Source organism: Verticillium alfalfae, genomic scaffold, assembly GCF_000150825.1.
Source record: "Verticillium alfalfae VaMs.102 supercont1.12 genomic scaffold, whole genome shotgun sequence".
Classification (NCBI taxonomy): Eukaryota; Fungi; Ascomycota; class Sordariomycetes; order Glomerellales; family Plectosphaerellaceae; genus Verticillium; species Verticillium alfalfae.
The window spans coordinates 1,125,962-1,137,927 of record NW_003315027.1 but is presented as its reverse complement, the minus strand read 5'-3'; the positions used below and the strand labels follow the sequence as shown (position 1 = coordinate 1,137,927).

Here is an 11,966-nt window from a genome sequence, read left to right as displayed (position 1 = left end):
AACTCAATGTCAGAACTACAACCCAGACCTTGCCCGTTGTTTCCATCCACAGGCTCAGCTGGTTGAACATCTTCTTTCGAGACATAGATTCAACCGGGGCCTTGCTTTCTGGCGCCTGCTATCTTTTTAAAGCTCTCGCAGAAACATTCGCTTCAGCACCCGAAGACGGCGCCTTATGGGTACGGCGTGAGTCTCTTCTGCGTTTCTTTGTAGCCACGGACGACTCAGGCTCTGGTGGTTGCTCCTCCTTCGTTTCTTGATGAGTATCCGATGCCCGCCTCGCTGTCGCCGGTGTTGGTAGAGGTTCAGTGGGCAGAGGCGTTCGGGACAGGATGGTAGCCGAGGGCAACACAGAACATGATGCTGACGACGGCAACAAGGTTCTGTGCGAAGCCGCTGTTCTTGCCGTGTCCGGCAGGGGCGTTCTCAAAGAGCACTCAGGTACCAGTGGTGTCGGAGATGAGGGAGTCGATCCGCTAAAGAGAGCTAGCCGCGCGTCTCTTTGTAATGAAGAGAAAGATACCAAGGGTGACTCGTCACCAGTGATCTTTCGAAGGTTCCTTGCTATCTGCCAAGTCAAGAATGCCGCATTGTGCTTATCTTCTCGCATAACTTGCGGTCGTCGCGGCGCAGCTGTCTTGGAGGTCTGTTCCAGGTGGCCAAGAGGATCATGATGAGGGTCCTCGTCCGTGTCTTTCATGTCCGGCATGATTGAATCACTCGTGTCTACTGGTTTGCCAACATCGCCACTAGACCGCCTCTTTGCAGCCTTGGTCTCACCAGTACTCTCGCGTTTCTTCTTGCCAGGCACCGGAAGCTTGGTTCCTGGTGGCAGCCACAACAAAGGGACTCTTTCTTGAAGATTCGATACCCAGGCATCGCAGTCCCACTGGATCCAATAGTCAATGATGTCACCCCAAGAGCTCTCCGACGGCTTGGTGAAATTGACAAATATGACCTTGCCTCCCTTGCTGTGTACCGATTTTGCGAACTCGCGGACGAGAACCTTTAGTCCATGTACCTTGAGCGACGTGCCGAGGATCAGCAAGGAATCCGGATAAAGGGCGAGGTCATGCTTGACGAGGGGGTCGATCAGATGCGCGTTGGGGTGCTCTTCGCCATAAAGAACAATGTCAGGTCGGAGCTTGCCGACGCCAAGAGCTCTTTTGCCCCTTTCCTCTCGGGCGACTGTGGCCCCGACGCAGTGTGGGCACTCGGGTTGTCTTCCGGATAGCGTCTCGACAGATCGTCCGCCCTCATCCCACTCACAAATGCGCCCACAGAGGAAGCACCGAAGAGACTGCAAAGATCCGTGGAGGAATACGCACTCGACTCCACCATTGGCAGCGTCTCGTTTGACGATATGTTCGTTCGCCTCACCCTCTCCACCTTGCGAGCTCGGTGCTGAGAAACCACCTGCAGATTTACGCGAGAATCGACCGCGGCTTCCTGGACCCTGCTGAAGGGACGTGGAAAGTCCAACCTTCTCTTCAATCTGATCGATATTCTGAGTGTAGCACCGGACGAGTTTACCGCGGTCACGGAGATGGCTAATGAAGAGGTGCGATGCAGTGGGCTGCACATCGCGAGCTTTTTGTCGGAGGGTCGTGGCAAAAGTATAGAACACCGATGTCCTCAATGGATCTGACCAAATAGAAACATCGAAAAGATCTCGCCCTTTGATGTTAGGGAGAGTAGATCGCACGGGATTCGAGGTTTGAGATACCAAGGATGGACGGGATGATGGCGGCGTCTCGTCAGTCTCTGAGCAAGTCGTGCTACCAGCTGCACTCAAGCTTTGCTGGCTTGTTGACGAAGACACCTGATTGAATGGGTCAAAAAGAACTGGCGGGGGCGACGAAAGAGGCGAAGAATCATGTGCCATTGGTATTTGTACCAAGCGTGAAGGCGTGTGGACCTCGCTGGCCTTCCTCCTGGCAAGGAAAGACCTGGGTCTTTGACTACTTGCTAGTGGAGATGACAAAGGTGAAGACGTGAAGGGTAGGTGCATTTGTTTTGGTGTTGAGCGCGAGACCGGGAGCATGGAGGAAGGCATAGATGGTGGAAGTTTTGGCAACTGGGGTAATGAATCTTGGGGCTGCTCGTTACTCGGATTTTCCTTGGACGGGCACTCGGGTTGATCTTGCAGATGCCAGGCCCATTGCAGAATTTCGTCATCAAGCGGGCGCGTCAAGGATGACATGGATACCCTTCTTCTCCGTGCTGCATTCCATATTTCTGAGCGCCCACAGTTGGCATCGTGGTGCGGCTTCAAAGGAGGCGAGAGCGATGCTGCCCTCGTGCTGCTCGTCTGAAGGGCTGGGTGATGAGGCGACATATGCGCCGTCCGCGGGTGCTGGTCTGGTTTCGACGATGTTGCTGTCAACAAAAAGCTGGCTGACATCGAGGAATGCCCCCAACTGCTGCGACGGCGTGACTGTTCATGGCGCTTCGCTCGGGATGGCCCCATCATGCCCAGATTGGTGGTCGGAAAGCACAGAGTTTCGGACATGAAATCAGATACGGCACCACTGATAGTAGTGTGCCTAGGGTTGTCCTCCGTGGTCTGATCTGCATCTTCCCTTTGATCTCGCCGCGCGCACCCATGATGTTCAGTCATTTGACTGGGCATAGGCTCCTCAGCATGTAGGCTTTCGGTTTTGATATAATCTCCATTCCTCAAGCATTTAACTTGATCATCCTGCGTTCGCGAGGAAACAGCGCCAGGCGAAGCTTGCCGCACAGTATCGTCGGTTCTCTCAAGCTTGCGTCTCTTCGTTGGAGGGCCATCCTCCTGCGACTCCGTCAAACCGACAGAGGTGCTAGAGTTTGATCGTGTCAGGGCAGTCGGGGAAGCGGGATCCTTATTCGCAGCGTCGAACTGCGCTTGGATGAGCGCGTATAGGCCATTTTCGGATCGGAAGTCCTGGGCAATGATTAGCCGGTGCTCTCGAGATATTCTGAACCATTGCGCCTCCTTACGGGGATTCCAGAGTTGGTACTGATGCCGGCGCCAGTCACAACAATGATCTTTCTCGACTTCAAAATCCACTGGCGACACTCTGTAGCAGCTCATCTGCATCTGGCGACACCTGGATAGTAGGCATTCTGGGCGATCCCGCGTCCCATTGCCCTCCCACAAAAGCCCGTTGTCCTCCTCCTGGTTCCTGCCTTCAGGACGCGCTGCAAAACCAAATGAGCCCAGGTTCTGGAAGAGCTTTGACTTCCGTCTAGAATCATGCTCCTTCCGAGGCGCTAATTCTCAAAGTATTGCGAATATGACAGTGGCCATGAATGTATAAGTCCTCAGGGTTCCAGTCGAAGTCGAAGCGAAATCGGGTACAGTGACGCGTCAGGAATGACTCTGTGGTTGGGAACGCGTTGTTCGGGGCGGGATTTGAGAAATGCAGTGGTTCAAGAGGAAGGACCCCGGTTGTCTGTTGACTATTATTCGGCGATTGATTGTCGTGTCGGCAGCTTGTGCTGATGGGAGATCAGAAGCGGAGGTGGTGGCTTGCTTGACGCGTCGTGACCCGCTCTCGGGCTAAATCCAAACAGTATGCACAAGATGCGATACCCATATGTTACCTAGAGTCTGCTGTGAAGGAGTTTGTGGCGTCTACCTCAGGGCGAGGAGAAGCGTTCGAACGGAAGGTCGTCGTCAGAGACGGAGGTTGGTGTCGGTTGATGTTGTGGTGAAGCGCGGGCGCCAGTACCAGAACGATCACGGCGCGATGCCTACATACTAGGTAGCCAATGCATGCCAAGCCGCCTGCATTGACTTGAACAAAACGCGGAGGTGGCGCCGCAAGAGCTCCTGTGGGTCCGCGATAAGCCCAGTTCATCAGATAAGCTGAAGGTGGGGCTCGTGGACTCGTCGGAGGGTCGCACTTCAACAGAACATTCCTGGCTCGAACCTCGGTTTTCTGTCTATACAGCTCGCTGCAGAGGTGCAATAATCGTGAGGGAACTAATAAATCTGGCATCAGGCCTTATTTTCTCAGTGTAGCCAAAATAATCAAGGCGAATGTAGCGGGCCGGTATGGACTATCGGTTCCTGATGAACTTATTATTGACGTGATTCTAGGGCCAAAGCATCTTGATTTTGACCAGATGACTACCAGGTTCGAATCAGGGAATCTCTGATGGTGTCATGATATCGTGGCCGAGGTTTTCATTAATAGTAGACCATATGCACTTCATCAACTTGTTATTGCCAGGTAAGTAAGATCTTGGGGAAGAGCCTCCAGGCAAAGCACAAAACGTGCACCGAGTATCATTAGATCCGACGAACCAGATAAGAGTTCCAACCTTATTGATTTTAACAACCTCTTGTAAATTTATTTCTCGGTAATATTTATGCACTCGTACCAACTCTTGATTAGCCTGGAGGTCTGCTATTGTGGCTAGATATGAGGGGGCATTAAATTTGGTTGTGCCACGACGAAACCATATCAACTGATTCAGGGAGTGAATCGGTATACTTTTTATCAACCAACCAAGCTACCTTACGTACAATAAAAAATAAATGCATCAACGCGTCCCGCCTGCTCGGCCTGGATATCGTCTGCATGCCCCCCGTCGCTCCAGTAGGGACTTGATAGGTGATGAGAACAATTGCGCGAACATGTTTGCGTCAATTCTATCGACTTCTAGTGATCTATCATTTATAGCCCTCAAAAGGCCAATACATAATCTCAAATTGATCGTGATATAAGGTATACTGTATGATGGTAGCCTCCTCATGAGTTTTGCCCCTGCAATATGATCTTGTATGGACCCCATCGGCGACTCTCGTATCCCGCCGTTATTGCGGCTGTTAACATTTTATACATGAACTCCATAAGAACCTCGTCTTTATCGGATCCAGAAGGCGGCCGTTTATTTGCTTGGTATCTTGACTCACTGCGTATAGCTTATCTCAATCTGCAATTGGGTCTGAAGACATGGCATGTGATAGGTGCCTTCACTTGTAGTAGACGCATGGTTCGGTACCAGCAGTCACGAGTCAAAATCTAACACTGTAGCAATGCTCTATACTCCTAAGGAAGGCCTGTTCCTACGGTTGGAGCGGTACATTGCACATTAGTACATTTTGGTAAAATAAACCGGCTCACTCTCAAGTACCAGGGTGTTATTCCGGGCTGGCGAGTGAACCACCACCAGATCATGTCATTGCACCTCATCTGGCCTATTCAATGATCGAGCACCAGTACTGGAGCCATCCCGACAGAAACAGACGGGATTGGTGATGGAGTCTGCATGCGTGGGCAGGCCGCGCTTTGAAACCTCACTGCCCATGGGCATGGCGATTGTCCCCCTTCACTCCCTACTCTCGCCGATGAAAGAGACGAAGGTCCAATGAAACGACAAGTCGAAAAGCTATGCCATGCCTAAGCAGCTTCTAATTTGAGCAAGTAATGTCTTTCACCCAACGACATCGTCTGTAGCACGCTGCGGATGAGCTGAGTAAAAGCCCCCTTGGCCTCAATCATCTGCTACATCGTGACGGTTGACCAGGACTGGACTGGAGAAATGGGCGACGACATAGCAACCGACACATCCCCATGTCAAAACCATATTTTGCCATGCTCCATACTAGTAGGCCCAGCCAGCCATCAAGCATGCTGGGGCGAAGGTATAATTGCAGCCATGTTCGGGTCACACCATTGCGTGCCTCTGGACCGTGGCACGCGATGAAGTCACAACGCGAGTTAGGTTCTTGTGGCCATCATCAAAAAGAAAGCCAGTGATACTCTTTATGTACAAGTGTTAGGTACCAATACATGTTTCCGACAGGTTCATAACGAGTATTTGCTTGAGGTCTGGAAATCAATGATAAGTGTGTAGTACATCCAAGCCAGACGCCCCTTCCCCATCTCCGCTGCTCTGTAGCGGTAACACTGGATCCTCTTAACCGGCTCTCGATATCTCTTAATGATAGAAGTCTCGAGATAGCTTCCCTGCACCTTGTACCGTCTCGGCCGAGGCCGAACAGCTGGGGCAGCACGACAGAGGTTGGCCCATCGGCGCTCGGCTATCAAAACGCCAGTGAAACCAATCAGCGTCGTTCGGTGCAAGACATTCCCATCTGGCCGGGACGTTCAGGGCTGCATTTGGACATGACAGATGCGACGCACGAGGGCGTGCGTGTATTCGTCGTTCGGGGGCGTCGCCGAAAGCCTATTGAGCAGGCCGCTGGTCTTTTCCACGTTGCCACAAGCACCCTTTTAGCCTGCCTATTCTCACAAGCTTCAGGGGGCCTCTTGAGAGAGCAACATGTCGGATATCACCCATCATCACAAAGCGGCGGCATCAGAGATCATTGTTGAATAGCTGCTAGTAACGCAGTGGCTTGAACAGGGTGGGAACTCGTCGTTCGTCCTCATTCCCATAACATTCGCTGTTGGTTCGGCACCCCCCTGATTCCAGGTCAATGAGGAGAAGGCACAGGTGCGCGCGTCAGAATACCCGGTGGCAATACGCAGGGCGGGGTCCGATCGAGAACTTAAACCGCCATTTGGAAGTAGGTGTACCATTTCGACAGATTACTCGCATGGGATTCCTCATTGCCAATTCTCCATGCAGACTCTGTCGCCGCCCGAAGGGATGAGTGGAGGTTAACTTAGGGAAGTGTCGTCGCCTCGATTGACTCTAATGGTTTTTTTTTCTTAGCGGCCGTGATGCTTTACCCAAAATGGCACAGCTGTCCGAAAACCTGGGCAACCTCCAAATCCACCGAAATCTCCCTGGTGCAGCCGGGCAATGCACTATCGACTCAGCTTATTTGATAAGGTACGATGAAATGCTGATCGCGCTTGGCTGGCAAAAGGAGAGCCCAGACTAGCTGGGAGATGACCCAGGCTGTAGAGAGACCAGATCTATTGGTGTATCGTTGGCGTATCGCAAGCACAACTGTAAATAGCCTGGCCTGTAAATAGCCTGGCAGGGTTACGCCCGTATGAGCGTCTGAGATCATGCAAACTCCCGCTTCAACCCAGCGGTTGCAAACTTGCCACAGAACGTAAGCACCGTGATCATCGTGGCCAAAAGGCACGGGAGGCCACAGTCCCGGCGCTATAATCTACTGGAGGGTGGGTGGCAGGTTCGCGGAAGAGGCTGTGTCTACCCCGAGTGTCACGCTAGACTTGGCTGTTTCCTTGTGCCCGCCGGGTTCTAGATCCTGGTTCTGGGCGATCGGAACCGACAAGAGGGAAACGCTTGCGACAGCAGAGCTGTGGCCTGCAGGAGATCGCTGTACCCCCTTTATTTCTTGGGTAGACTCCTTCATTTGGGTTCTCCTGTGGCTGCAGCAACGATCATTCGGAAGAGGGGCCACCAAACTGCGATGGGGGCGAAAAGGAAATAAGAGAAGAAAGAGCGTGCCGGCCCACTGCACAGCCCGGCATATCTCTCATCCGAACGCAAGCCAAGAATTCGCAATATCGAAAGGGGCTTTCGTCTGCCAGGACCAGCAGACTGAAAAGAGCAGCATCGCGACAGGGACTCTGACAATAGCCTGAAGCCACAGTGGATGAGGGCGCTAAGGGCCAAACATCAGCTCGTCATCTCAGACTCCACGTGGAAGTGGGCTAACGGCGCTTGACTCGGGCAGCTAGCTGGTGACAATTCAGACCGCCTGCGATAGTGCAGTCGCGACAACGACTTTACGTCGCTGTGATACACTCAGCCCGGCGACTGTGGGCATCTCAGGAATAACTGGGTAGCTTACTGAAACAGGTGTCGCATGGTTGAGTGCATTGTGTCCGAGGACGCCTTGAAAGGCTGCCCAATCTGTCGCGATGTTATCGCAACCTAAGAAGTGCTCTGAAGGGTCAGCGTAGGCCGAGCCTTGCATAGTCGATCGAAAGCCGCAAACGCCACGATAATACACAATGTTCCAATAGGCGATGCCGCGGGCGCAGAAACTCAGCTTTGGCGAGTCGCAGTCAAAGAAGGCTCGGTCTGGTATGGAGAATCAGGGAACGGAGGGCAGGAGTACCGTGTAACTCTGCAATTGTCACCCTTGTGTCGTCCTTTGTGGCACCGTGCCTGGACTATGGACAGGCATGGAATGGCTAGAGGGCGGGCGCAGTGACGGTTTCTGAACAACACTGTGTTGGACACGCATCGCTGCAGGATCGTAGGAGAAACTAGATGATGTACATTTGCCGGGAAGCTGTCTGTACTACGCAGGGCTTGCACAATGTGAAATACTGTAGACCATCGTTGAGACGTGGCAACGTCGAAACCTTGTGCGTCAGAGTCTTCCATCCAGCATTATCTTCAATGAGTACGATAAACCTCCATCTTTGCTGAGATGCAGGTCAGGGACTTTTCCCGCAGCCGCATGCCCCGCCGTTCGGAGCTTCGGAGGATGCTAACCTGAGACGGCAGCGTGCATGGCCGCTCTTGAAGCGACTCGTCAATTGACGGGCTTATTTGGGATCGTGGAGCAACATAGGTCGGTAGGGGAGCAGGTGCAATCTGCTGGTAAGTGAAAGTTCGATCTTTTGCCTGGTGGGTGTGGGCAGAATCTTGGTAGAGATACGAGGAGCTCGCTACATCCAGAGACGATGCACAAGAGCTCAAGCAGTGTGACTGTGTTCGCGGCAGACGGCGTTGCAAATCCCTGTGCCCAGCGAAGCATTTGTGGCGAACTCATGCCCGTTCATAATAAAAGGTACGTGTGAACAGAAGGAGCCATCGCTCGTTGGGTGTAGGTCAGGCTAACTTTCGAGCCCTCTTCCGAATCCTGCACAATTGCGTCGGAAGGCAGCATGAGTCGGCTTGGCCTGAGTCGTGACATGAGTCGGGTTTCGCAGACCCGTAGGAGCGGATGCGTGGCGGTGGTCATGTCGATAGCCGTGATGCATGAAAAAATGGGCTTTAAATGGAACAGATTAGCGAGAGTTTTTGGAAGTTTGCTTGAGGCCAGTGTCACAGATGCTGTAGAGAGAATGAACACGCGACGCATTTCGTTCTCCAGCCGAAGGCTGACTTTCGGTCATGTGATGCTAGGCAAGGAATTGAAAAAAAATAAAGACTCCCAGAGAGGCAACCTACGCAGCAGCGCGCCTTCGTGCAACCTTGATTACCATGGCAAGACCATATATCCCATGCACCAGGCCTACTGGGGATTACGGTGTTCAGTCCAAGGATACTGACGCGACGGGGTCGAGGCACGAGATCTGCCACAACAGCACCCCTGAGGTGCATGATCTCGACAAAGTAAGACCTGTTCTAGTCCAGTCGGCTTTCACTTGTCACCCTTCAAGCGGAGTTAGAACCCGGTAGGTTGGCTGTCCCCCCTCGCCAAATAACGGCTAGATTGTTGGAAAACCGGCATGTGATTGAGTGACTTGTTCGGCTGACAACCTCCTTTCTTCGATGGTGCAAAGCTGACTCCACGACACTGTGAGGTGGCTAGCCAGTTGAGGCCAGGGGGCAACGACTGCAGCGCATTTACACCACCGCGCACCTTTCGTGGCGAGTAGACGAATGTTGTTGTGGATGGGAGGCAGGGGTTTAAGAAATACCAATCAAAAGTCTCAGAATTCCGAATGAGCGTTTTGCTTGAGTCTGTACGAGGGTGATCAGTCGGGGAGTGGTACAAGACGCAACGTATACTCTAAATGAGCATGGCTCATCCGCGAACTCTGGCAATGATCGCAGCCCCCTGTGTGTTGTGTCCGAGAGGCACCGACCGACGCCTGTGACCACTGCCTTTCCCATGGGCTGGGACGAGATATTGTCGCCAGCCGCCCATGAAAAGCCTTTTGTCTCGTTTGAGTTTTTTTTATTAGCATGTAGAAAGGAGACAGGGAATAAGGCGCAAGAGGCGAGGTCGCGTCGCTGCAATGCGAAAATCGTCATTCATTTTGCAGTCGTGTGACACGATGGTCCCATCCGTACCGGCGCGTCATGGGGCCAAGCTCTGAAGATCTCATCGCGACTACGGCTAGATAGGGAAACGCCCGTACGGCGCGCATTGAAGGTATTTCGTTTCCCAAATCATGAAACGCGATGGAGCGAACATGCTGTAACCCCCCCAGACGCCCACCCCAAGCTCGATGTGACGCTGTAACTTGGCGAGCAGCGGCAAACGGTGGGACCGTGATGGCAGGTGATGACGCCGGACGGAGTTCGGACGGAAGACGGGGGAAAAGAGGGCAGGGGATGACAACGAACTGGGACCTGCATGACCGACCCAGCTGAAGCCAAGTGCTAAAAGGTTGCCGCTCACCGTCGACCAGGTCGACTGATGATGCCCTGCAACATCAACTGTTCATGACGAACGATCGTGTCGTAGTGGGTAGTAGAGCCATGTGGAACGATGGGTGGCGGCTGAGCTTAGGGCAAGGTGTCAAACCATGTCCACGGACGCCGGGAGCCGATGTCACCACCGCATTGTCAAGCCTGAAGCTGCAGGGGATGGTTGGGAGAGACGGCAAGCCCTGGTTTGAAGAACGACGACCACGCAACCTTCATCCAGTGATCGACCTGTCAGATTGGTGTGGGATGAACCTCGGCGGGACTCGAAAGAGATCGTTGGATGATGGGTAGGTCTGGTGGGTTTGAGGTTGCATCGAGGCGAACGCGCCATCATGGGTTTGGCATGCCCAGTGGAGGGAGCCCAGATGAGGTAGTTGGAGATTTGCGCTGGGCCGGGCTGTTTTGCGCCTGGTGATTGAAGTGAGAAATGACTGATGGTGACTGAAGCGTGGATGGAGCAGTTGCGCACGCTCGCTCGCGCCCGAGGAATCACCCAGTCGAGCCCAGTGCTCTGGCCGCAGCTGCCTGAGCGAAAACGTCAAGGGCTGAAAGCTGGAAGGAGCATCCATGAAGCAAGGCTAGGCCCGATCAAGTCGACGATCCACCAAGACCGCTGAATCTGCGGCTCGAGGGCTTGTTTTAGTGCGTCTTAGGGCGTTTTAGCGCCTGTGATGGCAGCGCGGCAGCACCCCGCAAGAGCCGGCAGGGGGCAAAGGCAACCTGTGCGGGAGGGGCAGTTGAACCAGGGGAGGAGTCACCCATCATTAGACACTTGCGCCGGCGGACGTCACTTCCGCCAATGGCGCCGACAGCAAGAGTGGGTGCCAATGCCTCGAGGGCGCTGTTGCCCAGGTTGAAAGGTAAGGTAGGTGGGTACCTTAGGTACCTAGGCAGGCAGGCCATGCTCGATGGGCACTTGGTGAGGGTTTCTCTCAACATCACCAACGCAAGCAGCAGTGAGGGGCGCAACGACATCACCAACTCTTCGCCAGCTCACTCGCCCTTGGCTTCCATTTGCTCCCACCATCATCTTGCCACACACGTCCCTCATCTCACTCACGAACGCATCCATACGTCGGCATTTGTCACCTCGCGCTTAGCCGGACGTCATCAGTCAGCTAGTATCGCGAACAGCCGACTACCGATCAGACTGATGCGTCTTCGCAGGCATGCGCCTACGCCCACGATCGCCACGAACCTCATCACCCAAGATGACCCACATCGACTGTCCCGTGATCTCTTCTACGCTCCTTTCGTTCCGTTTCGTTTCGTTTTGACCGCGCACGGGTACCAATAGTGTCATTGCGTCTTGGCTTGCGTCCCCCTCCCTCAAGGCAGCGCCCAGCAACAAGACGATTATTCCTCATCCTCTTAGCCCCTTATCTCGTCCCAACCCATCTCGCTGGCATGACAGGCCTGCCGAAATGAAAAGTGGTTGTGTCGATCTGGGGCATGGGGCACGGGCATGAATGTGCATGGGTACGGATTCCGCACTTCATCTCAATCATCAACCATCCATCTCCGTCTCGGCCGCTCTCCCGGTTCCGAATGGGGGCAGATCGACCACCCTGACTCGAGATGCTGGCTAGGCCTTGAATACCTGGCCACCCGAATTTGGCAACACCCTGTCAGGCGTCTCTCCCCTTTGGTGGTTTGCCCTACGCCAAGCTACCCGGGCACCTCCATGGAAT

At 53.6% G+C, this 11,966-nt stretch overlaps 1 protein-coding gene across 1 annotated transcript; it reads right to left on the bottom strand.

Annotated features, from left to right (window-relative positions):
- Positions 1 to 118: 118 nt before the first annotated feature.
- VDBG_08584 (hst3 protein) lies at positions 119 to 3,986 on the bottom strand (the record flags this gene model as incomplete). The annotated part of the gene is made up of 2 exons (XM_003001493.1): positions 119 to 3,255; positions 3,743 to 3,986. 2 exons carry the CDS (start codon positions 3,984 to 3,986, stop codon positions 119 to 121), a joined length of 3,381 nt encoding a protein of 1,126 aa, XP_003001539.1.
- Between the last annotated feature and the right edge of the window lie 7,980 nt (positions 3,987 to 11,966).